The sequence below is a fragment of the Hylobates moloch genome, unplaced genomic scaffold, assembly GCF_009828535.3.
Source record: "Hylobates moloch isolate HMO894 unplaced genomic scaffold, HMol_V3 SCAFFOLD_12, whole genome shotgun sequence".
NCBI classification, from domain to species: Eukaryota; Metazoa; Chordata; class Mammalia; order Primates; family Hylobatidae; genus Hylobates; species Hylobates moloch.
Genome location: NW_026652287.1, coordinates 63,836,707 through 63,861,937, shown reverse-complemented (window position 1 = coordinate 63,861,937; position 25,231 = coordinate 63,836,707). Strand labels below are relative to the sequence as shown.

Here is a 25,231-nt window from a genome sequence, read left to right as displayed (position 1 = left end):
ACCTGTTCCCTGAGGGTCCTGGCCTCTGCCACTGCTCAAAGATCATCCAAACCTTCTGTCTACTCCTGGCAAACAAGGAGCCTGAGGAACAGGACATGGGACAAGTCAGTGACTGGCTAGCTTCCAGCTTGTCTACCTGGCTCCTGGGACAGAACCAGGGCCTCTAGGACCCAGGTGGACACGGTATTGGGAGACAGTTCCCGAGAGAGAAATGGAGGCAGCAGCAACTTTCCAAATACTGTTTACTTCACTAAAACCTGGAGCGAGGCAGGGAAAAGGTACATCAACATCTGAGACACCAAGCCTAGCAGTGCACATTGACAACGGCGACATACAGGGCCAAAGTGCTGAGGGCCAGCAGCCCCGTTACCACTGCTCGGGCCAGTAGGGCTGTCCAGCTGCCCAGCGAGCAGAGGTGGACGAAGGTCCTGCAGGAAAATGTCACAATAAGGGAGGGAGACTAGATAACCCACCCCACTTTGGACCCAGCCCTAAACCCCACCCAACTCACTCCATAACGAAGGCCTTGTAGACACTGAGGAACATCAGCAGGAGGACAGCTGGCCGGAAGGTGTGGTACAGATCATAGCGTGTTATCATCCAGACCTGAGCAGACGCGACGATGTAATGGACCTGGAGGGAGGCAGAAAGTTGGGGCCAGGACTCAGGGAGGAGTATGGCTGCCAGCAGAAATGTGTATGTGGGAGAGCAGGACTGCCTACCAGACTGATGTTGGAGTCTATGCTCATCTGGATGTACTTCCAGTCAAACTCAATGCCCCGGGCTCCGACCCACAGGGGAATGCAGCTGAGGAAGGCAAAGGATGGGATTCTCCAGTACCTAGACACCTTCAGCACCAGGCTTTGAGCCCCTGCCCTCCAGCACCCCCGTGGAACCCAGGTGTCCCTTCGCAGGGGTCTGGGCTCCAGGCTGTTGCACGCACCGGGACATAATAAGCTCGGCGGTGGCCCAGCCCAGGGCAGCAACCATGATCTTGTACTCCCCCTTGCCGGCATTCCGGGACATGACAAGGTTTAGACCTATCAGGTCTGCCACATCCACGCTGGCCTTCATGAACTCCTGCGGGTCAGGTTGAGGCTTAAGTAAGCACAGGGGGACAGGGAGCCCCACTCCTGAACTCCCTGCCCTTCCCTGGCCCCTCTCACCCCAATGAAGTCATAGATGCCGCCTTCCCAGGTGGGAAAGAAAGTGGCCAAGAACAGCATCTGAGAACAGAAAGCAGAAAGAGGTCACTTCAAGGTGAGGGGATCAAAATAAACCACGTGGGATTTGTGGGAAGTTCGTGGGTATGAGGAGGGCAGGACAGGTTCTGGGGGCCCATCTGGAAGAGGAACCACCAGATCGTGACAAAATTACAGGAATCGGGGAGATAGAGGATAGGTCCCCGGGTCCCCGACGGGGCTGGAAGTTTGAGTTCTGGGTGATCACAGGGCACCTGAGTCAGGTCTGAAGGTGCTGCTCCTTGGGCAGTGTTAGCAGCACGTAGGGAATCGGTGATCACTCTTAACCGCACCAAAAAAAACCTCTTAGCCAACCACACTACTGAGGTTTTCTCAGTTTTACTAAGTGCCACGCAAAAGTTGCTTCTAGGTCTCTTCTCAGGTCGTGCCCTCTTTAAAGTCCATCCTCTCTAGGTATCCTGACGCCTCCCAATACGGAGTCCCGAGGGCGGTCCCACCGTGGGGCTGGGGGTGGGGGATAGGCAACGGGGGCGGGTCCCTGGGTCTGCAGAGCCTGGGGGCCAGAACACGTGGGGTCCCGGTGGCCCTCACCTTGCAGAGTTGGACAAAGAGGTAGGTGACTCCAGCCTGGACGCATTTCCAGAAGGCGTTGTACTCGGACCTGGAGAAGCAGGAGGTGAGGGTCGGCCCGGGCCCGGCACCCTCTCCGCCCCGCGCCCTTCCCGCACTCACAGGCCGCTGCACTTGTAGGTGATGAAGTAGGGGAAGTAGGCAAGAGCGAAGCAGTTCCCGAAGTGAAACAGGGTCATGACGCCGACCGCCCGGTCCCGCCCGCGCGGTGATCGCGAGGCGGCGTCTCTGGCAGCGGGTCTCCGGCTCCGCCGGCACTTTCGCCACGGCCAGGGCCTGGCGCCCACCTGACTGGCGGGGGCCGGCGCGCGACCTTCTGGGAGCAGTAGTCCCGGCGCGGGGCGTCGCGCCCAGTGACGTCAGAGCGCCTGTGGCCGGTCCTGGTTCCCACCGCTGCCCGCCCAGCGCTGTGGGCAGTGACTTCTGGCCATGCGGGGCCTCTCCCGCTGTCATCGCGGTCCCTGTCTCCTGAAGTGGAACCCGGCTTGGAGTCGCGCGCGACCCCTCGCCCGTGGGCGCAGGCGATCGAGTAAGGGTGGGGCGGGCCTCAAACCCGGATCAGAACCCGCCCTGACCGGCGCAGAGATACGGGACGCAGCCGTGAGCACTGTTTTTTATTTCACCGTGGACCCGTCGGCGTGGGGCGCCCGCCCCGGGTGCCCTTCCTCCCCCGGGCAGCCAGATGCTGGAACGGGAGGCACATGTTCCGGCCCTGGCCCCTGGCAAGGAAAGAAAGGACCTTCCCGTTTCACTTGTCTCGGCTGAACATGTAGCGGAGGAGGTCGACCACCCGGTGACTGTAGCCATATTCGTTGTCGTACCTGTGGAGGAGGGGTCGGGAGGTTCAAGGGGTTTCCTTCCGACCACCCCTTAGTTCTCCTCCCTCTAAGTCTCCAGCTCCTTCCCCCTTACCATGAAATGAGCTTCACGAAATTGTCATTGAGCGCAATGCCGGCCTTAGCATCGAAGATGGACGAGTGGGTATCACCGAGGAAGTCCGTAGAGACGACCTGGAAGTCAGAATTTCAAAGATAAGTGTGTCGGGCAGAGCAAGGACCTCCAGGAGCTCTATCGCCCATCCATGCATTCATCTATAATATTTGATGTAGCCCTACTGTGTGCAGTCTCTGGACTGGAGGGTATGACCAAGTGCAGGGTGTGACCAAGGCACTGTGGCGGGGTCTGGTCAAAGAGCACAGGTCACAAACACCCTCATGCTGTACCAGTACATCCCTTTCCTAGGAATAATGCAAGCATTTGGAGTGGGCCAGCATGGAGGGCCTCTCTGAGGGGTGGCCATGAGCCTGGGTCTAGATGACTAGAAAGATCTGACCGGCTGGGGCCCTCAGCATAGTGTCTGAGGTGAAAGGAGCTGCAGGAACGGAGGACCTGAGGGTTTTAGCCCTAGTGTCATGAAAGGCCACAGGAGTGTTTTCAATCCTGAAAACGGGTGATGCAATGTGATTCCATTAAAACAAAAGATCCCAGTGACTGTGGGAAAGTGGACCTGCAGGAGTTAATGCAGGGAGACAGCACCAAGGTGGACGTACAGGGGTCCACCATGACCATGGCATCCACTCCTCACAGAGAAGGCACCTGGCCATGGCCTGGCCCTCAGCGAGTATTGAAAAAAATGGAAGCTGTTGTCTTTTGTTCACTAAGCACATATTAGTCACCTGCTGTATGCCAGGTTGGAGCCACAAAAGTGAAAACGCAGCCCCTAAATCCTTGTTTTCCTGGAATGCACACACCACTGGGGCCATCAGTGACTATGAAATGAAATTTCAGGTGAGGAATAGGGCCACAAAAAGAACATCTTTTGAGGGGGTGCCTTGCTGAAGAGGGAGGTTGAAGTAGAGACTTGGAGGAAGTAAGGACAGACTGTATGGTCACCTGGCAAGGGAAGCATTCCAGACCAAAGGAACAGCAAGTGCAAAGGCCCTGAGGCAGGGAGATCTCCCTTCCCGCCCTGCAGTTTCTGTCTTGGCACATTGAGAGCAGCTCCCTGGCAAGTGGAAATCATGTCCCTTCCCAGAGGGCTCCTTCCAGGGTCTCCTCTCCTCAGCCCCTACCTCATCCTCGGTGTAGGCAAGGATGCCAGCCATGGGCCCCTTGGCTGCTGCTTTTACAGCCTCCTTGATGGCTGAGTAGGGGGCAGGCTGGGCGAGGCGGCAGGTCAGGTCCACGACAGACACATCCGGGGTTGGTACCCGGAACGCCATCCCTGTCAGCTTCCTGGAGAATCCCCCATGAGAAACAGGAGTCAGAACTTAGGGACGTTGCCCTCCATTCCCCCTTGCCCTGTGGCTGGGCCAGGCCCCTGCTTTCCTCTTAAGGACTGAGGGCCGGGCCAGTCCTCCCGGGGTATACCCCCAACCCTGGTTGCAGCTTCTTGTCCTCATACCCTTTGAGCTCTGGGATGACTTTGGTCACGGCTTTCGCAGCCCCAGTGGAGGCTGGGATGATGTTCTGGTGGGCACCCCGCCCATCTCGCCAGGACTTCCTTGATGGCCCGTCCACCGTCTTCTGGGTGGCCGTGTAGGAATGGACTGTGGTCTTGGAGAAGAGAAGGACCAAGATGAGGCCTTCATGCTCCTAAGCTCCCATGCCTCTTTTTTCCAGGACTAAGGTGGTGGCCTAGGTGTGGAGGCTGGTGGGGCCACCACCACAGACCACAGGAGGGGACGTGTGCAGGCCAGGGTCCAGCCTTGCCTGAGGGTTGTACAGTGTTTTAAAAGACTTCTGCACTGGTGGGCCCCTCCTCCCGAAACCAGTCTCTCCCTCTTAACTCCATACAGTAAGCAAGGCCCGGGAAGAAGAGGTTGGGTTTCCCTGCCACCCTTCCTGCCCCAGCCCCTCATCCTCAACTCACCATCAACCCTTCCACGATCCCAAATCGCTCGTGGATGACTTTGGCGAGGGGAGCCAAACAGTTGGTGGTGCAGGACGCGTTGCTGAAACAGCCAAGGTGTGCACGGGCACTGTGAGGTGAGTCGCAGAGCCACCCCTCCACCCTTACCCCTCTTGGGGTATGCACGCAGACTTGGTTTTATGAAACGTCAGGATGAGAGTGAGAGGGATCTGTGGGGACACTGTCAGACGGAAGGAGGCACTGAGGTGCAGCTGGGAAGGCTCTCCAAGCTTGTCCTTCGGAAGTCATGCGTTTTTAGCAGATAGTTTCGGGAAGGAGAAGCAGAAGCCAAGCGCCCAGGAATCCAGTGGGGCTGAGGGTAGGGAGGATGAGTCTACCCTGCCTTCCACACATTGCAGGATGTCACTGCCCACATTACCTCACAATGTTCATGGAGCCAGGGTTATAGTCATTTTCATTCACACCCATGACGAACGTTGGTGCGTCCGGTGAGGGCGCAGAGATGACCACACGTTGAGCACCTGCTGAGATGTGGTCCTGGGGAGGAAGCGCAGGTGTCAGGGGCTTCTGGCGCCATCATCCCCCCCAGCTAGCCCTGGACACCTCTTCCCGGCTTACCGAAGCTGCCTCTATGGAGAGGTACACGCCTGTGGACTCCACCACGTAGGGGCTCCCGACAGCTCTCCAGGGGATCTGTTTGGGCTCCTTGCTGTGGGGAAGTGGCAGGGCTGAGTCAGTCTCCCCTGCTTGAGCCCCACCTTCATAGTCCATGGCTTTCACCATTTGACAAGCTGAGCAGGTGCCGGCCCACCTGCAACCACCTGCGTCCCCTACCCCACACACCTACTTGCTCCAGATGGGCTCCACCCCGCTGGCCTAGCTTTTCACCACTGCCCCACTTCAGACCACTTTCTCTTTGCTGATTGCACCACCCCTGCTATGCCTGGGTACAGGTGGTGACCTCCCCAACTCAGCCCTCAACCTCCTCGGAGGCACCAACGCTGACTGCTGTCAGCCAGCCCAGACCCTTTCTCCATATGCTGCCTGGGACGTGGACTCTGTGACTGTGAGGCCTGCCTGGCTGCTTTCTGCTTCCCAGCCCTGAAAACCTTGCCACGAACCTTCCTAGACCCTCAGCTCCTGCAACAGGAAGCTGACTGCCAAGGGCCAGGAGAGTCCCTGAAAACAGACACTGCATTAAAGAAAAAGCTCCTGGAGGACTCCTGAAGCCTGAGGCAGCCTTGGGGCAGCAGTGGCTCATGGTTTACACTGGAAAGGTAAGGGAGGTTTCTGGTTTCCTGTTTTATAAATTTATGTTTTTACTTGGTATTTTGACAAACATTTGTATTTGAAACACGTTAAACACCTAGTATTGCCATTTTCTACTTGGCTTTAGCAAACAAGCATTAAGTGAATAAACTGTATTCCACTTTCTTCCTTCCCAGGTTTATCATGAGTAACCGGGTGCTTTGCTTCTGCAATTCTTGGCCAGTGTCGGTCTATTTCCTTGGCCATTGAGCCTGCTCTCCTCAATGGGGGGTTCAATCAATGTTTGTAGGGTTTGTTTGTTTTGAGACAGGGTCTTCCTCTGTCACCCAGGCTGGAGTGCAGTGGTGCAATCAGAGCTCACTGCAGCCTTGATCTTCCTGGCTCCAGCCATCCTCCTGCCTTGGCCTCCCGAGTAGCTGGGACTACAGGCGCACATCACCATGCCCAGCTAATTTTTAAAATTTTTTGTAGAGATGGGGTCTCACTTTTGTTGCCCAGGGTGCTTTAGAACCCCTGGGCTCAAGTGATCCTTGGCCTCCCACAGTGCTGGGATTACAGGTGTGAGCCACCGTGCCTGGCCTCGTGTTTTTGTTTTTTTTTGTTTTTAGTTAGCCACTTTATACATGTTTACTGAGCACCTGTCCTGTGCCCATATTCTAAGTGCCTTACCTGTATTAAACTCATGTAACCTTCACAACCCAATGAAGAAGTGCTACCGCTGTCATTTTTTGCATTTTTTTACTGCTGTCAGGGCAGAGGGGAGGGGCGTGAGAGGGAGAGCCTGCTGGAGTGCAGGTGGCTGGCCCCACCTTGGGTCTGCACTCCTGTTTCCACTGCCTGAGTGAGTGAATGAATGGGCTGCCCCGCAAGGCCATAGCACATGGTTATCCTCTTCCTGTCTCCTGCTCTGTCAGTCCACTTTCCATCATCTGGCCCAACTAGCTCTTCTCAGATACCCCCCACTTCCTGCCTTCCAAATTAGGGACACTTGCAATTCCTCTGCAGCAATTGCTGAGTTGGCCTGAGGCAAAGACCGTGCCCCAGAAGACCCCAGGCCCTCCCCGAGGCTGTCATGGGCCCCAGCCTCCTGCCCACCGGGCTGTTTTGAGGATTCCATTCATTCATTCAAAGGAAGTTCTGAATGTCTACCAGGGCCTGTACCTGTTAATGCCAGAACAACAGTGGTGGTACCAGTTGACAGAGCCCTCCCTGCAAGGCCATGGCCTTGTGGGAAGTGCCCGTTTAAGTGTCTGCAAACACGTGTTCACTCCATTCGTGCACCCAGCTACTGCTGTGGTGGGTTTGCTCATCATTCCCATCAGATACAACAGGGAACTGAGGCTCAGGCAAGTTTGGTTCCTTGCCCAAGGTCACCCAGCTAGCTAGCGGTGGTGCAGGGCAGAGTGCAGGCACACAGCCTGGCTTGTGCAGCCCAACAGTGAGGGGATGGAGAGGGGACTGGAGGGGCGGGGAACCGCATTGCACAAGTGACCAGAGAAGGCAACACCTGAGTCGGGGCCGTGGACAGAGGAGGCAGCCAGGTGGGGAAGAGGGATGACTCCAAGTGGCAGGAATGGTGGTGGCCACGTTGAAGTCTGCGTGACAACTATGGTGCTGGAGTTGTTTCTGGTGTCATGATTTCAAACTTGGGTTAAGCAGCTTTCTTCCATTTTCACTGACTCTCCAGTCTCTGCCCCCTGCCCACAAACTTCCTGCACCCATCCCTGCCCCTTTATCACTCACCCTACCCCCAGTAAGTACAAGGAGAAGGGCTGAGATTAGATCTCTGGGGAGGGGCGCTGGGGAGGCTGCAGACCCTGCCTGGGCTCGGAGAGGGTTCACTAGTGTGCCTGTGTGTATGTGCATGTGTGTGGGCCTGTGTGTGTGTGTGTGTGTGTGTGTGTGTAAAAGCCCCAGGCAGCCACAGAGCCAGGAGTGGCTAATAGTTTACATTAGAAAGGTGAATGTCAGCCAAAAATAAAATTCTAAGCTCCCCCACCTAACTGAACGTAGCCCTTCTCTCGGCCCACGGCATTCTAAAGTAAACCTGAAACACTGGTTCAGGCCATGATGGGAACGGATGTTCGGATGTTCGCACAAGCCTCATTATACCTTCCTCCCTTTGGAATTCAGGCACAGTTGACCAGCAGTGGTCAATGGGAGCTGAATAGGTGTGGGGCTGAAGGGGAATCAAGAGTTGAGTTCTGGACATGTTGCTATGCCCACGAGAAAACATACAAATGTGCGTTAAAGCAAAATGCGATGGCTCCTGCCTGTAATCCCAGCACTCTGGGAGGCCAAGGTGGGAGGATTACTTGGGGCCAGGAGTTTGAGACCAGCCTGGGCCAAATGGCAAGACCTCGTCTCTACAAAAAATTTGCCAGGTGTGGTAGCTTGTGTCAACTACTCAGGAGGCCAAGGTGGGAGGATCACTTGAGCCCAGGAGGTCCAGGCTGCGGTGAGCTATGATTACACCACTGCACTCCAGACTGGGCAAGAGAGTGATACCCGGTCCCTAAAAAAAAATAAAAAGCATTCTTGAGTACAGTGAGGCATCTTTTTGGATTAGTGCTTCTTAATCATTTTAGGGGTGAAGGACCTGAGACTCCCCTCTTCAAATTAGTACCTAGAGGCATGCACACGCAATTTTGGGGGTGGTTTCAGAACCCCATGTTTTAGCCACCTCCACATCCCCTGCCTCAATATGTCACAGCCGTGCATCAGACAGATGCTCTCCTTACCACTGGTAGACAGAGATCTCATGGTTGTCCACGACCAGCTGTCCATTCCTGAATTCCACACTTCCCTTGTATCGGCCGTGGGTGGAGTCATACTTAAACATGTACACCTGTGGGGGATGGAATGGCTTCTAGTCTTGGGGTGGCAGGGCGAGGATCCCTAGAGAGTCCCCTCTTTGGTGAAGGTCTCACATTACAGCTGACAGCCTTCCATACAGCTTCCCTGAGTCTGTTTCCCACCCCAGTCGCACCCTGCTGTTCCTGCCCTCTGCCAGCTACTGACCATGTATTCCGGGTCAATGAATGGATCATTCACAGCCACCACCTTAACACCCTTCTCCATGCAGGCGCGCAGGACCAGGCGACCGATGCGTCCAAATCTGGCCAGGGACAGACAGGAAGGAATGGGAGAGAAGGGGGTAATGGAGAGGAGGCTCCCTCAAGGAGCCTGGTTGGGAATCCTTAATCCAGGGGAAGAAGGCAACAACCTCTGTGCCAGCCATGATCATCTCTTGCCAAGATGACCCTTTAACTGCTTTTTTAGCTCCCTCTCCCAATCCGTTCCCTAACCCATATATATATATATATATATATAATTTTTTTTTTTTTTAGATGGAGTCTAGCTCTTTTGCCCAGGCTGGAGTACAGTGGCGCTATCTGGGCTCATTGCAACCTCTGCCTCCTGGGTTCAAGTGATTCTCCTGCCTCAGCCTCCCGAGTAGCTGGGACTACAGGTGCGTACCACCACACCTGGCTAATTTTTGTATTTTTAATAGAGATGGGGTTTCACCATGTTGTCCAGGCTGGTCTTGAACTCCTAACCTCAAGTTGATAGACCCTCTTTGGTCTCCCAAAGTGCTGGGATCACAGGCGTGAGCCACCGTGCCTGGCTCCTAACCCCGATTCTTAACTTTGTATCTGGATGGATCTTTTATTTTTTTGTTAAACAATTAAAAAAATTTTTTTTTGTAGAGACAGAGTCTCGCTATGTTGCCCACGCTGGTCTCAAACTCCTGGTCTCAAAGGATTCTCCTGCCTCGGCCTCCCAAAGTGCTGGGTTTACAGGTGTGAGCCTGGATGGATCTTTTAAAACTTCAAGACAGATTACGTCTCTTGGCATGAAAACATCCACGACTGTCCATCAGTAAAACAAGATCCACACTTCTTACCGTGGTGTAGCAGCCCCCTCTGGGCTTCACATCGGCCTCTCTCCTTTTCCCTTTGCTTGGTGGACACCAGCCACTCTGACTTCCTGGCTGTCCCTGAACACACTGAGCTCGCCTCTGCCCCAGAATCATTGCTTGTCCTGCTGCCTGGAAGACTCCTTCCCCAGCAAGGTGCCCTGGGAGCTGGCTGCGTCTCATCACTCTGGTCCCACTCCAATGACACCTTCTCCCCAAAGCCTTCCCTGATCACTGGCAAAGGCTGCCCTCTCCAGCCTGACTTTTCCACTGGGTTCTACACTGTTCCCAGCACACTCTACTGAACAATCTTGTATCTTTATTGGATTACTGTCTTCCCCACCAGAATGCTGCTGAGCATGGGGCCCTGTCTGCCTTACTCTGGGCTATTTCTCCAGGGTTGTTGGAATGAAAGCATTGATGGGGGGAAATGTGGAGGTGCCCCCGGTTAGCAGCCAGAGGAGGGGCTGAGCTCTAAGGCTTCAGACTGATTAGGGGCTGGAGTAGACTCACCCATTGATGCCCACAGTCAGCTCCCGGGCCACAGACACCATCTTAGGAGGAGGAGTAGCAGGGCGAGGAGGTGGCGGTGGCGGCGGTGGTGGCTTTATTTCCTCCCTGACTGGTGTGGGCTGTGGTTGTGGCTGGGGCTCTACTTCAGCCTTAGGCTCAGGTGGGGGCGGTGCTCTGGTCACTGTGTGGGGGAAGGGAGGGAATGGGTTGCATGCCACCAAAGTGAAAGAGAACAAACTGTCTTTGCTGCCTAGAATCTGTTGCCGGCTCCTGGCCCCTAGTGACCAACCATTTAGCCCAGTGTTTCCCAAATCCACTTTCTCTACAGAATGAACTTGTTTAAAATATCAATCCCAAGGGCTCTTTCCTGGAGATTCTAATTCACGGGGTATGTACTTTTTTTTTTTTTTTCCCGAGACAGAGTATTGCTCTGTCACCCAGGCTGGAGTGCAGTGGCCTGATCTTGGCTCACTGCAGCCTCTGCCTCCTGGGTTCAAGTGATTTTCCTGCCTCAGCCTCCCGAGTAGCTGGGATTATAGGCACCCGCCACGGCGCCTGGCTAATTTTTGTATTTTTAGTAGAGATGGGGTTTCACCATGTTGGCCAGGCTGGTCTCGAACTCCTGACCTTAGGTGATCCACCCGCCTCGGCCTCCCAAAGTGCTGGGATTACAGGCGTGAGCCACTGCACCTGGCCGGGGTATGTACTTTCAACATAGATCGCTTGGGGTGACATTCTCTGTGCCTCAATTTCCTCCTCTGTAAGGGGAGATAATAGTACTTTTCTTGGAGGGTTGTTGTGAGGATTAAATCAGGTAATACATGGAGTGCTTATGACCAAGCCGAGGAAACGTTTGACATGCATTAGTATTTTGTAGATTGTTCCCCGAATTTGTCCGATAATTGATTTAGCCCAATGGTCCCCAAACTGTTCCATGATAGGAATCATCGGAGTGGCCAGGCGTGGTGGCTCACGCCTGTAATCCTGGCACTTTGGGAGGCCAAGGTGGGTGGATCACTTGAGGTCAGGAGTTCAAGACCAGCCTGGCCGACATGGAGAAACCTGTTCTCTACTAAAAATAGTGTAATCCCAGCTCCTCGGGGGGCTGAGGCAAGAGAATCTCTTGCACTTGGGAGGCGGAGGTTGCAGTGAGCCGAGATTGCACCACTGCACTCCAGCCTGGGCGACAGAGCGAGACTCTGTCTCAAAAAAAAAAAAAAAAAAAAAAAATCACCTGAGGGGGGCTCTTCCTAGAGAAATCGAACTCAGTAGGTCTGTATGGAGGCCCAGAAATCCTGTTTTTAATAAGCACTCCAGGCCGGGAGCGGTGGCTCACGCCTGTAATCCCAGCACTTTGGGAGGCCGAGGCAGGCGGATCACCTGAGGTCGGGAGTTTGAGACCAGCCTGACCAACATGCAGAAACCCTGTCTCTACTAAAAATACAAAAAAATTAGCCAGGTGTGGTGGCGCGTGCCTGTAATCCCAGCTACTTGGGAGGCTGAAGCAGGAGAATCGCTTGAACCCAGGAGGCGGAGGTTGCGGTGAGCCGAGATTTGCACCATTGCACTCCAGCCTGGGCAACAAGAGCGAAACTCCATCTCACAAAAAAAAATTAAAAAATAAAATAAGCACTCCAGGTATTTCTTATCCTCAGGGAAGCTTAGAGAGTACCATGTGTCATACTCTGTGAAACCCATGGAAGTTCACATTGGCTCCCACCTCTCCACACACACTCCAGCTCCCAGACTGCACTTAAAGACACCTGCGCCTGAGCTACAGAGGAGGGCTTGAGAAGACGGGAGAAGTGGAGACTCAGGGGACCTGGTGGCAGAGAGTTTCAAGCTGGAAAGTCAAGCCTGGCTCAGTCCACACAGAGCTGCTGCTCTGTGGACTTGAGCAAGGTAATGAACCTCTCGGGGCTGATCCCCCACCTAGGGGCTGCTGTGAGGGCTCAATGAGATCTCGAGGCCCACACATAGGAGCTGATTTTAATAGAGAAGGGAAGTCTGCTCCTACGCAGATTCCTGAGGAAACGGAGACAGCAGGGAGTGGAGAAGTGCTGGAAGGGGATAGTGGGAGTCCCAAGTTTTTGGCACCAAATCAAAGGCACCTGGGAGGTGGTGGGGCTGGGAGCTGGGGGCCAGCTGGCCTGTCTGTCTCCCTGACCTCTCCCTGCTGCCACAGACCTTGTGGGCTGAGGCTGGACTATAGGTGTTTCCAGTGGCTGTCCAAGTTCATGAAGGTGTTAGTGTTTATTGGTGAACTTGAGGATGTTTGCATCCCTGGGGGTTGTTTCTGCTATCGGAGAAAGGGGATTTGTCCACCTGGTTCAGGGTGGGAATCTGAGCCCAATGGGTGACCTTTCCGAAGAAAACTCAGATGGTCCTCCTCTCCCAGCGCCCCCCGCCTTGCACTCTCTTCGCCTCCACTGTCGGGGTGGGGTCCCTGGGTTGGAGAAAAGCCTGGGGGCTAGCTGGGTGCTGCGCCGAGCTCCTCACTGCGTCCTCCCACTGAATCCCGAGAGGCATGCGCTATAAACCCACTTTACAGAGGGGAAAATGAAGCCCGAGGCCACGGAGCAGTGATGCGCAGGGCAGGGGTTCAAGTCTCATGAGGCTGATAAGCCTGTCTGCTGCTGTGTCTTCCAGGGTCTCCTGGACCCAAGCGGGGGCCCCATCTACCCCTGCGGCCCCCGCCCGTGGGAAGTGAGGGAACAGCATGGGAATGGGGGCAGCCCACCGGAAGACCTGGTTCCTCTGGCTAGAGTGAGTGAATGTGTGTGTGTGCGCGCGCGCGCCACCCTTGTTGAGAGACTCAGGAAGTAGTTTGCCCTCTCTTAACCTCTGTTGGCCGTTCTGTAAACTGCGGGCACACAATGGCCTTCTCAGGTGGTGGTGAGGCTTCCCTGAGCTCTCGCCTGTGAAGTGGTCAGCACGTCCCCGGCAAGGTTGCAAGTGTTCTTGTTTTGTGCATCACAGGGAGGGCAAAGCCCACCTCACGCGAAGCGCCATGAACATCACTTTTACATGGAAGCCCAGCACCCCTGGGTTCTCCATAAGCCCCTCCTAAGCCCGCCCACTTCCCGCCACTTTCAGGCTGCAGCCTCCGATGCGCCCTCGTTGCTGCTCTTTCTACCGCGTGATAGCAGCGTGAAGCCCACCCAGCCCTGGGGGCGGAGGCCCGGTCTCCCAGCCTCGCGGTAAACCCCACTCTGCCAGCACACTGGCGGGTGTGGAGGGAGGGAGAGCGGACGATCCCCTGGTCCCTAGATGGTGCACACGCCAGGAAGGGCGGTCGGGATGCGGCACAGGTGTGAGGGTGCAGACGCTCCCCACTACCCTTTCCACCCTTCCCCGGCGCCCTCCGCTGCCTCCCTCACCCGGGCACGGCTGTCGCAGCAACTGGACAACGGTGACATTGGTGAGGACGATGTCGCGCTTCGACATGGCCTCTTATAAAGTTATCATTGGCCTGGCTGCGCCGGGACCTGCCGTGATGTTACTGAGGTGCGTGCGGAGCGCCAGGGCTGGTGGGTCAGTGGCTAATTGCCGTGACGTCACAGTACCAAGTGACGTCACAGTACCCAGTGACGTCACCGAGGGGTGGCGCCCAAGCCAGAGGCCTGAGACCACCGCATCCCATCCCCATAGAGGCATGGGACATCAGCGCGCTATGCACCACCGTTCTATGGCCACGCACTGCCCTCTGGAATGGAATCCCACTTTTTAAAATTGTCATTTGTTGATTTATTTTGAGACAGGGTGTCACTCTTTCTCCTAGGCTGGAGTGCAGTGGTGCAATCATGGCTCACTGCAGCCTCGAACTCCTGGGCTCAAGCAATCCTCCCGCCTTGGCCTCCTGAGTAGCTGGGACTACATGTGCAGTCACCACAGCAGACTATTTTTATTTTTTATTTTTTTGTAGAGAGAGGGTCTCACTCTTTTGCTCAGGCTGGTCTAGAACCCTTGGGCTCAAGCGATCCTCCCACCTCCGCCTTCCAAAATGCTGGGATTACAGGAGCGAGCCACCACACCTGGCCTGGAATCCCACCTTTTACACTGTTCCTGACAGCCCTTTCCTCCTCTCTGTCTCTTGAAGCACACAGGCTCCATGCTGTTCCTTGGCTTCTCCCGCGGAGTGACTCTTGCTGCCTCCCTATGCCTGGAAAGCCCACCCAGGCATAGGGAGGCAGCAAGAGTCCACCTTGCTGCCTCTTGGTTTCCCACCCTTTAAGAGAGGGTTTTACACTCCGCGTCTAAGTTCCCCCCTTTCTCTGTCACTGTCAGCCGTCACCCCCTTCCCCCCAATTTCTGCCCATCTTCCAGGAAGCCTTGTCTGACTTCTCCCTTCTGGGTTATGTTCCAATGTGCAAAATTTCTCTAGGGCTACACTGTCTATGTTTTTATTTTCCTTAGAGCACATGTCTCTCTAAAGATTGTTTTCTTGTCAACTGTCTCTGCCCACCAGACTGTAAGCTCTGAGAGGACAGGGATGTCATCTATATCACTTCTATATCCCATTGACAGGAAAAGTGTTTGGCACTTAAAAGGTGTTTGTGGGCCAGACGCAGTGGCTCATGCCTGTAATCCCAACACTTTGGGAGGCTAAGGCGGGAGGATCACTTGAGCCCAGGAGTTTGAGACCAACATGGGCAACGTGGCAAAACCCCGTATCTACAAAAAATAAAAAAAGTAGCCAGGTGTGGTGGTGCACGCCTGTTGTCCCAGTTATTAGGGAGGCTGAGGTGGGAGGATCACTTGAGCCTAGTAGGTCAAGGCTGCAGTGAGCTATGATTGTGTCACTGCACTCCAGCCGGGCGACAGAGCAAGACCCTGTCTGAAAAACAGAAAAAGGCGTTAGCCCAATAAACTATACCTGAATGAATAAATGTCAATTCCTCAGGTTTCATCTGATCGCTAATCTTTTCTTTCTTTTTATTTCTGAGACAGAGTTTCGCTCTTGTTGCCTAGGCTGGAGTGCAGTGGTACCATCTCAGCTCACTGCAACCTCTGCCTCCTGGGTTCAAGCGATTCTCCCACCTCAGCCTCCTGAGTAGCTGGGGCTATAGGCGTGTGCCACTATACCTGGCTAATTTTTTTTTTGTATTTTTAGTAGAGACAGGGTTTCACCATGTTGGCCAGGCTGATCTCAAACTCCTGACCTCAGGCGATCCGTCTGCCTCAGCCTCCCAAAGTGCTGGGATTACAGGCGTGAGCCACCTCACCCGGCCCTGATCGCCAATCTTATTGAACGTTATATCTTCTCACAGCACCCATTCTTTTCCTTGTAGCTTTTCATGTAGTTTGTCATGATCTCTTGATTGGTTTATTTGTTCGATGTCTCCCCCTTGGGCTCTAAGCCCCTCACAGGGCTTGTGTTCTTGTTTGTTTGTTCATGACTGTGCCTCCAGCACTTAGAACAATACAAAGCAGGTTTTCTTTTCTTTTTTTTTTTTTTTTTGAGATGGAGTCTCGCTCTATCGCCCAGGCTGGAGTGCAGCCTCACTTGCGGCTCACCGCAAGCTCCGCCCCTCGGGTTCACGCCATTCTCCTGCCTCAGCCTCTCCGAGTAGCTGGGACTACAGGCGCCCGCCACCACGCCCGGCTAATTTTTTGTATTTTTAGTAGAGACAGGGTTTCACCGTTGTCTCGATCTCCTGACCTCGTGATCCGCCCGCCTCGGCCTCCCAAAGTGCTGGGATTACAAGCGTGAGCCACCGCGCCTGGCCACAAAGCAGGTTTTCAATAAATGTCTGACAAAGAACAAGTGGACAAACATCTCCCTCCCCTGCAGTCCCAGGGTAGGGGTTTGCTTGCATCTCAGTGACTCACAGGCAGGCACCCTCACCTGCAGAGCAGGTTGACACGCAGCTGTGACCAAGGTTCAGGGGGAGTGGGGGTTTGCACCAGGAAGTAGTCACCATCCCAGAGAGGGATGGATGCAAGAAGAGGCAGAATGACATAACCTCTTCCTTCCGCCAACATCCATGAGAAATTCATTTGCCAAGCACCTGCCATGGGACCAGGGCAGGGTGAGTCTCTCCTGCTTTGATGGCCTGGGAGAAGAAAGTAAACTGGGTGTACAGGTGAGGAGGTTTTAATGAACCGAGACCAAAACACAGATGATTAATTAAATAAAGGGAGCTACATTTTGGTGTACAATCAAGGAGGTGAAAAATATAACATCAACAAAACCAGGATTAAAAAGGGGCTGATTTTGGCTGTGTGCAGTGGCTCACACTTGTAATCCCAGCACTTTGGGAGGCCGAGGCAGGTAGAACACCTGAGGTCAGGAGTTTGAGACCAGCCTGGCCAACATGGTGAAACTCCATCTCCACTAAAAATACAAAAATTAGCTGGCTGTGGTGGTGTGCATCTGTAATCCTAGCTACTCAGGAGGCTGAGGCAGGAGAATCACTTGAACCTGGGAGGCGGAGGCTGCAGTGAGCCGAGATTGCCACTGCACTCCAGCCTGGGCATCAGAGTGAGAATTCATAAAAAAAAAAAAAAAAAAAAAGGACAACTCCAGGCCATTCTCAGTTATGGAGACAGATGCTGAAGTCCTGAATCGAATCATGCCACAAAGGAATAGACAGACAGAGAAGAGGGACTGAGGCTGGCAGAAAATGAAAGGATGGGGTGGAGAAGGATAGAGAAGATGGAACACAGTTCAGGCCAGGAACAATGGCTCACACCTGTAATCCCTGCACTTGGGGAGGCCGAGGCAGGCGGATCACCTGAGGTCAGGAGTTCGAGACCAGCCTGGCCAACATGGTGAAACCCCGTCTCTACTGAAAGTACAAAAATTAGCCGGGCATCATGGCAGGTGCCCGGCTAATCCCAGCTACTCAGGAGGCTGAGGCAGGAGAGTCACTTGAACCCAGGAGGCGGAGGTTGCAGTGAGCCGAGATCACACCACAGCATGCCAGCCTAGGGGACAGAGCGAGACTCTCCCTCCAAAAAAGCAAAAAGAAGATGGAACACAGTTCAAAGTGGGAGAAACCCCACCTCTTGACCTCTGGGTGGGTTAGGATTTGACACTCATCACCCACTCTTCTCTGCCCAGCCACCTCCTGGTATGGGAAACTCCATCATTTCGGCCCTGGACCAGGGCAGAAAAACCACACCTGAGTTTGCCCAGGAATTTGGCTTTGTCCCTGGAGTGTGAAACCGGGAAACAGATTTGATGAGCTCAAGCTTGGAGAGGTGGCACACTTAGTCACCCTCTATAGGCAGAGCCCAGAGAAGGCAGGAGCTTCTGGATATCTGTCCTGGGATGCCTGTCTTTGGGTGGAGTCAAGTGTCCAGGAGCTGGAGAGGAACCCCGGGTCCTCTGAGGGGAGTGGGCCTTGGCGCCCTTGTTTGAGCAAAGCCTGAAAACACGTGCAGATTCTCGCCACACCTGGGCACCCACACACATAGCTCTGCCACCTCCAGCTGCTCACACCCTGCACATTCCTTCCTGCCTGGCCTTCCCACCAGCAATCCCACCTCCACCCCTCTCTCAGTCTCTCCCCTTGGCACCAAAACCCAAATATCTTTCATCCCTGCACCCACTGTACCCACCCACTGGCTCTTGTTCTGGTCTTAGCCTCCCTCCAAACTGGCTTCTAGATCCATCTGCTGCCCCAAGCCTGCCCACCACCACCTGCCCTTCCTTCTGATGCCCTTTTCATGCCTGAGGCCAGACTCTCAGCTGTTTCCCCTCCAACCCGAGCCAATATGTCAACACTTGGGGCTTCAGGTTGGGGCTTACGAGGCCCCATGTGGGGAGGGCAGGAAGGATGAGTGCCTGGCCCCAGCCCAGGTTCTGGCTCACAGGCTCCTGCTGCCCTGGGTCTTTGGCTCCTCCCCGTGGCTGCCTCAACCGGCTTTTCAGGAGACACTGCGTCCTGTTCCAGCTCATGGCAATCAGCCCCCTGCCCTTGCCCAAGGGCTGGGAGGCAGGAGGTCTGGGTTCTGCGACAGGAATGGGATCCTGCCTCCAAAATCTGCGACACTCCCCAAGGGACCCTATGCTGCCCGGGCGACCCAGGTGCCCTTCCCTCCAGCACCCTGTGAGACCCAGACTCGGGCTCGGAGTCTCTTCCCTCGGCCTCTTCGAATCCATCCATTTGTCCAGTCAATAAATATTTACTGAACCTCAGGCAGTGTTCAAGAAGCTAGGAATACAGCAGTGACCAGCACGACCAATTTACATTCCTAGTAGGTGAGACAGGCAATAAAAAATAAAGGTAATTTCAGATTTTTTTTCTGTGAAAACAAAAGGGTGATACTACAGAGTATAATTAATGCCATGTTATGGTCAGGAGAGGTTTTCTTGCGAAGTTGGCATTTAAGTCAAGTACGGATGAGAAGGAGCCAGCCATGTGAAGATCTGGGTTCTGCATTCCAGGCAGAGAGAGGAGCATGTGCAAAGGCCCTGCAGCAGGAATGAGCTTGGTGTGTTTGTGGAACAGGGAGAAGGCCTGTGTGGCTGGAATGGAATGAGTGAGGGCAGGGGCCAGCCCACAAGAACGAGGTCTGATGACTCCTTCAACCCGCCTAGTGTTCTCCCCTCTCCAGACGGTGCCTCCGATCATTCTAGCCCCTCACTGCCTGGGGAGCTGGAGGCTTAGATGCCTGAGAGGAGTGAGGTGTTGAAGAATTGCCTGCATCCCAGGGATGGAGAGTGGTGGAAGGTGGGTTTGAGAGAGAGGGGGCCTGGACAGTGGGTGAGGAATGAAAAGAGGAGGTGGTTGGAAGGGCAGACACCCATCTCTGGGGTGGAGGGCAAGGAGCAAAGATGCCAGAGTTCTTCTCCATCCATGACTCACCCTCTCTTCCTCCTCCTCTCCATTGCTCAACTCCAAATCTCCCTGGGAAGCACCTCCTTGACTGAGGACCAAGTCAGTGCCTCACAGGGGTAATTGAGTCATGAGGGGTGGAGAAGAGGGTGAGAGGGAGAGAGGATAAATAGCAGCGTGGCTTCCCTGGCTCCTCTCTGCATCCTCCCCAACCTTCCCAGCAATATGCATCTTTTACGTCTGGTCAGCTCCTGCTCCCTCCTTCTGCTATTGGGGGCCCTGCCTGGATGGACAGCCAACGATGACCCCATTGAGAAGGTCATTGAAGGGATCAACAGAGGGCTGAGCAATGCAGAGAGAGAGGTGGGCAAGGCCCTGGATGGCATCAACAGTGGAATCACGCACGCCGGAAGGGAAGTGGAGAAGGTTTTCAACGGACTTAGCAATATGGGGAGCCACACCGGCAAGGAGTTGGACAAAGGCGCCCAGGGGCTCAACCACGGCATGGACAAGGTAGCCCATGAAATCAACCATGGTATTGGACAAGCAGGAAAGGAAGCAGAGAAGTTTGGCCATGGGGTCAACAACGCTGCTGGACAGGTTGGGAAGGAGGCAGACAAACTGATCCATCACGGGGCCAACCAGGCGGGAAGTGAGGCAGGGAGGTTTGGCCAGGGAGTCCACCATGCTGCAGGGCAGGCCGGAAATGAGGCTGGGAGGTTTGGCCAGGGGGCCCACCATGGTCTCAGTGAGGGCTGGAAGGAGACAGAGAAGTTTGGCCAGGGGATCCACCATGCTGCCGGTCAGGTTGGGAAGGAGACAGAGAAGTTTGGCCAGGGGGCCCACCACGCTGCGGGGCAGGCCGGAAATGAGGCAGGGAGATTTGGCCAGGGTATCCACCATGCTGCGGGGCAGGCCGGAAATGAGGCAGGGAGATTTGGCCAGGGTATCCACCATGCTGCGGGGCAGGCCGGAAATGAGGCAGGGAGATTTGGCCAGGGTATCCACCATGCTGCCGGTCAGGCTGGGAAGGAGGCAGAGAAGTTTGGCCAGGGGGTCCACCATGCTGCCGGTCAGTTTGGGAAGGAAACAGAGAAGCTCGGCCATGGGGTCCACCATGGGGTTAATGAGGCCTGGAAGGAAGCAGAGAAATTTGGCCAGGGAGTCCACCATGCTGCCTCGCAGGTGGGGAAGGAGGGAGACAGAGTGGTCCAAGGCCTCCATCATGGCGTTAGTCAGGCTGAAAGGGAGGCGGGGCAGTTTGGCCATGACATTCACTACACAGCAGGGCAGGCTGGGAAAGAGAGAGACATGGCAGTTCATGGTGTCCAACCTGGGGTCCACGAGGCTGGGAAGGAGGCAGGGCAGTTTGGCCAGGGAGTTCACCATACCCTTGTACAGGCCGGAAAGGAAGCAGACAAAGCGGTCCAAGGGTTCCACACTGGGGTCCACCAGGCTGGGAAGGAAGCAGAGAAACTTGGCCAAGGGGTCAACCATGCTGCTGACCAGGCTGGAAAGGAAGTGGAGAAGCTTGGCCAAGGTGCCCACCATGCTGCTGGCCAGGCCGGGAAGGAGCCGCAGAATGCTCATAATGGGGTCAACCAAGCCAGCAAGGAGGCCAACCAGCTGCTGAATGTAGGTGAACAGGGATGGGGAAATGGGGGATGGGGGGTTGGGGGAGGGAAAGGTTAAACCCCTGGAACATTTGGGGAGGTCCATATAGCCTTCGTATGGTGAAAGAAGCTTGGGCAGCTATATCACTGTGCTCCTCCCCCTTCCCCATCTCCCTTACAAAGGAGCCGGTGGCAGCTGGTCAGATGGGGTGAGCCACCTTGTCTGCAAAGCACGTATCAGACAGGGTGGCGGGCACCCTCTCCCACCTTCAGGGAGCTGCCCTCCTGGTTAAGGGGGCGAGTGGGGACCATGAAGCCCCTCCTGGGGAACGGGAAACAGTTCCTGAGATCAAGATCTAGTATAGTGCAAAGGGATTGAGTGTTGAGAAAACCTGGTTAGGAGAGTGAGCATGAGAAATAGCTTTTGGAGGTGAGCCTTAGCCTGTGTAATCTTTGTAACTGCCCTCTGATGTGGTCAAGATGAGGCTGCTGACGCCCTGATTCTCAGATAAGGAAACAAAGGCTCAGAGAGGTTAGGGGACATGCCAAGGTCCTGTGGCTAGTGCCCAGCTTTGGCGGAGGGCAGGCCAGGGTTCTCTTCCCCTACACTGCCCAGCAAGGAGAGGTTTTCTCGTAGGTTTCTCTCACCCATTTATGTAGAGGGAACAGAGGCCGGGTTCAGTGGCTCATGCCTATTAACCTCAGCACTTTGGGAGGCCGAGGCAGGCAGATCACTTGAGCTCAAGGGTTCTTTGGTTAGTTGGCCAGTTCTTTGGTTTGTTGGTCACCTGACCAACATGGTGAAACCCCATGTCTACTAAAAATACAAAAATTAGCCGGATGTGGTGGCGGGCACCTCTAATCCCAGCTACTCAGAAGCCTGAGGCAGGAGAATCCCTTGAACCTGGGAAGCGGAGGTTGCAGTGAGCCGAGATTGCACCATTGCACTCCAGCCTGGGCAACAGAGTGAGACTGTCTCAAAAAAATAAAATAAAATAAAATATGTAGAGGAAACAGAGACTGGAGGCAGGCAAATAGCACCACTCACAACAGAACAGGCACCAAGGAGGGAGCGTGGGGAGCAGGAGAGGGTGGAGTCCTGTGCGCCCTCACTCTCCAGGCTCCATGAGGGGTCTTGGGATCTGCAAGACGTGACTGGCTCAGACGTCGAAGCCCAGAGCCACATCTGCCGCCAGACAGAGCCAGGGATGGGTGGGTGGGGAGGAATGGTGCAGCAGAGGAGTGGGCGCGGCAGGCTGCAGGGTACCGTGAGCAGAGGATGGTGCACTGTGGGATTTGGGGCTGGCAACAGCTTCCGGGGTTGGGGGCACTGCTGGGGTGCATGGCTGAGTGTCTGGGGCTGGGTTAAGGACAAGGATCAGCGGAGTTAGGGATGTGGCTAGACAGGGCATAGAAGGGTAGATTTGAGGTCAGGGCTGAGGTTAAACTAGGTCCTGATATTGTCATGGGTCCTCTACCTTCCCTTTCCACCAGCCCCTCCTCCGTGACTGAGGGCACTTCATTAAGGAAATTAAAAGGGGTTTTGGGGAGGAAAAGGCAGCAGAAGGCAGAATGCCCACGCGAGCGCAGGCTTTGGGTTTTCTTCTGGACAGTGAGGAGGCAGTGGGTTAAGCTGTGCCTCCCACCCCAGCCCCAGTCACCCTGGAGGGGACCAGGTCCCTGGGGAAAAGGAACTGGGAGACCCCCCGCGGTGAGGGGTTGTAACAAGAGTCTGGGCTTTGTCCACAGGGCAACCATCAAGGCGGATCTTCCGGCCATCAAGGAGGGGCCACAACCACGCCGTTAGCCTCTGGGGTACGTGCGGACTCCGGGGTAGGGGAGAGGAGGCCCCTGGGAGTTCCCTAGCATGGCTGTGGGTCGGACACTGGAGACTGACCTTCTTGTCCTTGAATTGCAGGCCTCGGTCAACACGCCTTTCATCAACCTTCCCGCCCTGTGGAGGGTGAGTGCCCCACAGGCGTCTCTTTTCTGCTCTGCGTCCCGATAGATACGCTCACCCCGACCCCTTCCCGGTGTCTGTTTGGACAGCTCCCCAGGCGGGCAGACCTGCAGCCTCTGCAGAGACCCTCCAACCTGATATCTAGTCCTGGGCTTCCCTCTCTCCACCCGCTCCCTCCCCTTTGCCCTCTGCCCTCATCTTTTGGGTGCCTTTCATTTCCACCAAGGCAAACACAAGCTGGCAGAAAAGACCTCCCGGGCCCTGGTGCCCCTGGGAGCCAGGGAGGGAGGAGGGGCTGCTGACTGTTCTCATTCCCTCTCTCTCCTTGTCCTCATTCCTCGATTCCCATTTGCTGACTGGCTTCCCTCCTGTCCCCACCCTGCTGCAAATGCCTTTGCTTCATGCTGGGAGGGGGAGCCTGTGTCTTTGTCTTCTCCCTGGTGCAAGGTCACCCCAGTGCAGAGGCTCCTGTGGAATCCTGGTTCCCAGTTGGGACTCAAAGTAACCTTCTGACTCTCTTTCTTTATTTTAATTTATTGAGACGGAGTCTCACTGTATCTCCCAGGCTGGAGTGCAGTGGCGATCTCAGCTTGCTGCAACCTCTGTCTTCTGGGTTCAAGTGATTCTCCTATCTCAGCCTCCCGAGTAGCTGGGATTACAGGTGTGCGCCAACATGCCCAGCTAATTTTTGTATTTTTAGTAGAGACAGGGGTTTCACCATATTGGCCAGGCTGGTCTCGAACTCCTGATCTCAAGTGATCCCCCTTCCTCGGCCTCCCAAAGTGCTGGGATTACAGGTGTAAGCCACTGCACCCAGCCTCTTTTTGCACTTATTATATCTGCTGCCTGAGACCTGGTGCAGGCCAGGGTGAGGGTGTGTCACGGAGGAGGAAGGCCCACCCTTGTGTATCCCGGGCTATGGGGGCCGCCGAGCATCCTCTGAGGCTAAACACACGAGGCTTTTTGGTTCCTGCAGAGGCCCCAGTCCCTCTGCCTGCGGGGACTGGCTTCCTCGTGTTCTTAAGTTTAGATGCTACCTTCCTGAAACTTCCCCAGAACATAACTCCGGGGCCAGAGCCGCCAGTGCCCCTTGTGCTTCTCCTGAGGGGTGGGGCTGAGGTCTTGGGTCCTGTCATGACTGTGGACCCTGCATTCACCCCTGCTCTCCTTCTCTCTTCCAGAGTGTCGCCAACATTATGCCCTAAACTGGCACCCGGCCTTGCTGGGAGACTAATGTCGCCATTGTCACATCAGCTGACATGACCTAGAGGGGTTGGGGGTGGGGGACAGGTTTCTGGAGTCCCCGAAGGGGGTTGTACTGGGATTTGTGAATAAACTCGATACACTACGCTGTCTCATTGTGGTCCCCTGGGCTCCCTAAGGAGGGATGGACAGGGAGGCGGGAGGGGCTTGTCTTTTCTTGTTACTTTGCTGAAGAAGTCGGAGTGTCTGATGCACAGGGTGGGTTGAGCTGGAGATTTCAGGCTGATCAGCTGTAAGAGGGCAGGTAATGGGGACAAACTACGCTTTGCTGGGTTGCAAAGTTTGTGCTGGCTACTGGCAGGAGGACTCGTGCAGGGAAAACCACTGCAGGCCACTGGTGGGGACAGACACACTGGGAGAGAATGGTCTGGGCCCAGGAGGTAGCATCCTCAGTCAAGGGGGTGGGGCGCCAAAAGAATAACAATAACTTGTACTTATTGTGCAGTTGAGACATGCCAGGCTGCCTGCCAGGCGCATTACCTGCATGACATCATTGACTCCTCCCAACCACCCAGTTAGGTGAAAGGGACTGTTATTGCCCCATTTTATAGAGAAGCACGTGGGGGCTTGCACACATTAAGAAACATGACCAAGTTTACACAGTCAGTAAGTGGAAGGAGAGAAACAGTGAAGAGATACAAAGGATATTCTGGAAAAACAGAGGTCTTTGCCCTTTGGCGTCAGCAGAGAGGGGGAATTGGTGAATAAGAAAAGTGAGACACGGGATGGGGCTGGGGATCCTCTCAGGGGAAGGAGGAGGAAGGATAGAAGGCTCAGGTGGAAGACATGCTGGTGACAGGAGCCACCTAAGTAGGGGCACAGAAGGCCCCATTTTCAGATCTGTGGACCATTCAAAGCCCAGAGGAACAATGATTACAATTACTGAGTACAGAGCACTTGCTAGACTCAAGGTACCGTGTACAGAGTTGTTCATATTCTTTTTTTTTGAGACTGAATCTTGCTCTTTTGCCCAGGCCGGAGTGCAGAGATGCGATCATGGCTCACTGCTGCCTCGACCTCCTGGGTTCAAGCAATCCTCCCACCTCAGCCTCTTGAGTAGCTGGAATTACTACAGGCACGCGCCACCACACTTGGCTAATCAAATTTTCTTTTTCTTTTTTCTTTCTTTTTTTTTAGCGATGGGGTCTCACAATATTGCCCAGGCTGTTCTCAAACTCCTGGGCTCAAGGGATTCTCCCACCTC

The 25,231-nt window shown here is 54.8% G+C and overlaps 3 protein-coding genes across 5 annotated transcripts; 1 reads left to right on the top strand and 2 right to left on the bottom strand.

The window, feature by feature from the left end:
- Positions 1-225: 225 nt before the first annotated feature.
- TMEM147 (transmembrane protein 147) lies at positions 226-2,138 on the bottom strand. Its single transcript, XM_032170535.2, has 7 exons — positions 1,935-2,138; positions 1,794-1,863; positions 1,167-1,226; positions 944-1,080; positions 723-807; positions 512-633; positions 226-428 (listed from the first exon to the last, which is right to left on the bottom strand). The coding sequence occupies exons 1-7, from the start codon at positions 2,009-2,011 to the stop codon at positions 305-307; spliced, it is 675 nt and encodes a 224-aa protein (XP_032026426.1). The 5' UTR covers positions 2,012-2,138; the 3' UTR covers positions 226-304.
- Positions 2,139-2,433: 295 nt separating this feature from the next.
- GAPDHS (glyceraldehyde-3-phosphate dehydrogenase, spermatogenic) lies at positions 2,434-13,953 on the bottom strand. Its single transcript, XM_032170534.1, has 11 exons — positions 13,786-13,953; positions 10,406-10,586; positions 8,995-9,091; positions 8,715-8,821; positions 5,323-5,413; positions 5,123-5,241; positions 4,705-4,786; positions 4,237-4,388; positions 3,905-4,067; positions 2,745-2,842; positions 2,434-2,653 (listed from the first exon to the last, which is right to left on the bottom strand). Exons 1-11 carry the CDS (start codon positions 13,850-13,852, stop codon positions 2,581-2,583), a joined length of 1,230 nt encoding a protein of 409 aa, XP_032026425.1. The 5' UTR covers positions 13,853-13,953; the 3' UTR covers positions 2,434-2,580.
- Positions 13,954-19,386: 5,433 nt separating this feature from the next.
- SBSN (suprabasin) lies at positions 19,387-24,112 on the top strand. 3 transcript variants are annotated; one of them, XM_032170532.2, is made up of 5 exons: positions 19,387-19,791; positions 20,593-20,826; positions 22,554-22,619; positions 22,723-22,767; positions 23,946-24,112. In XM_032170532.2, exons 1-5 carry the CDS (start codon positions 19,417-19,419, stop codon positions 23,967-23,969), a joined length of 744 nt encoding a protein of 247 aa, XP_032026423.1. In that variant the 5' UTR covers positions 19,387-19,416; the 3' UTR covers positions 23,970-24,112. The 3 variants fall into 3 exon arrangements, with proteins under 3 accessions (XP_032026423.1, XP_032026424.1, XP_032026422.1); XM_032170533.2 differs by lacking the exon at positions 20,593-20,826; XM_032170531.1 differs by having other exon boundaries at positions 19,417-20,826; positions 23,946-24,043.
- Positions 24,113-25,231: the final 1,119 nt, after the last annotated feature.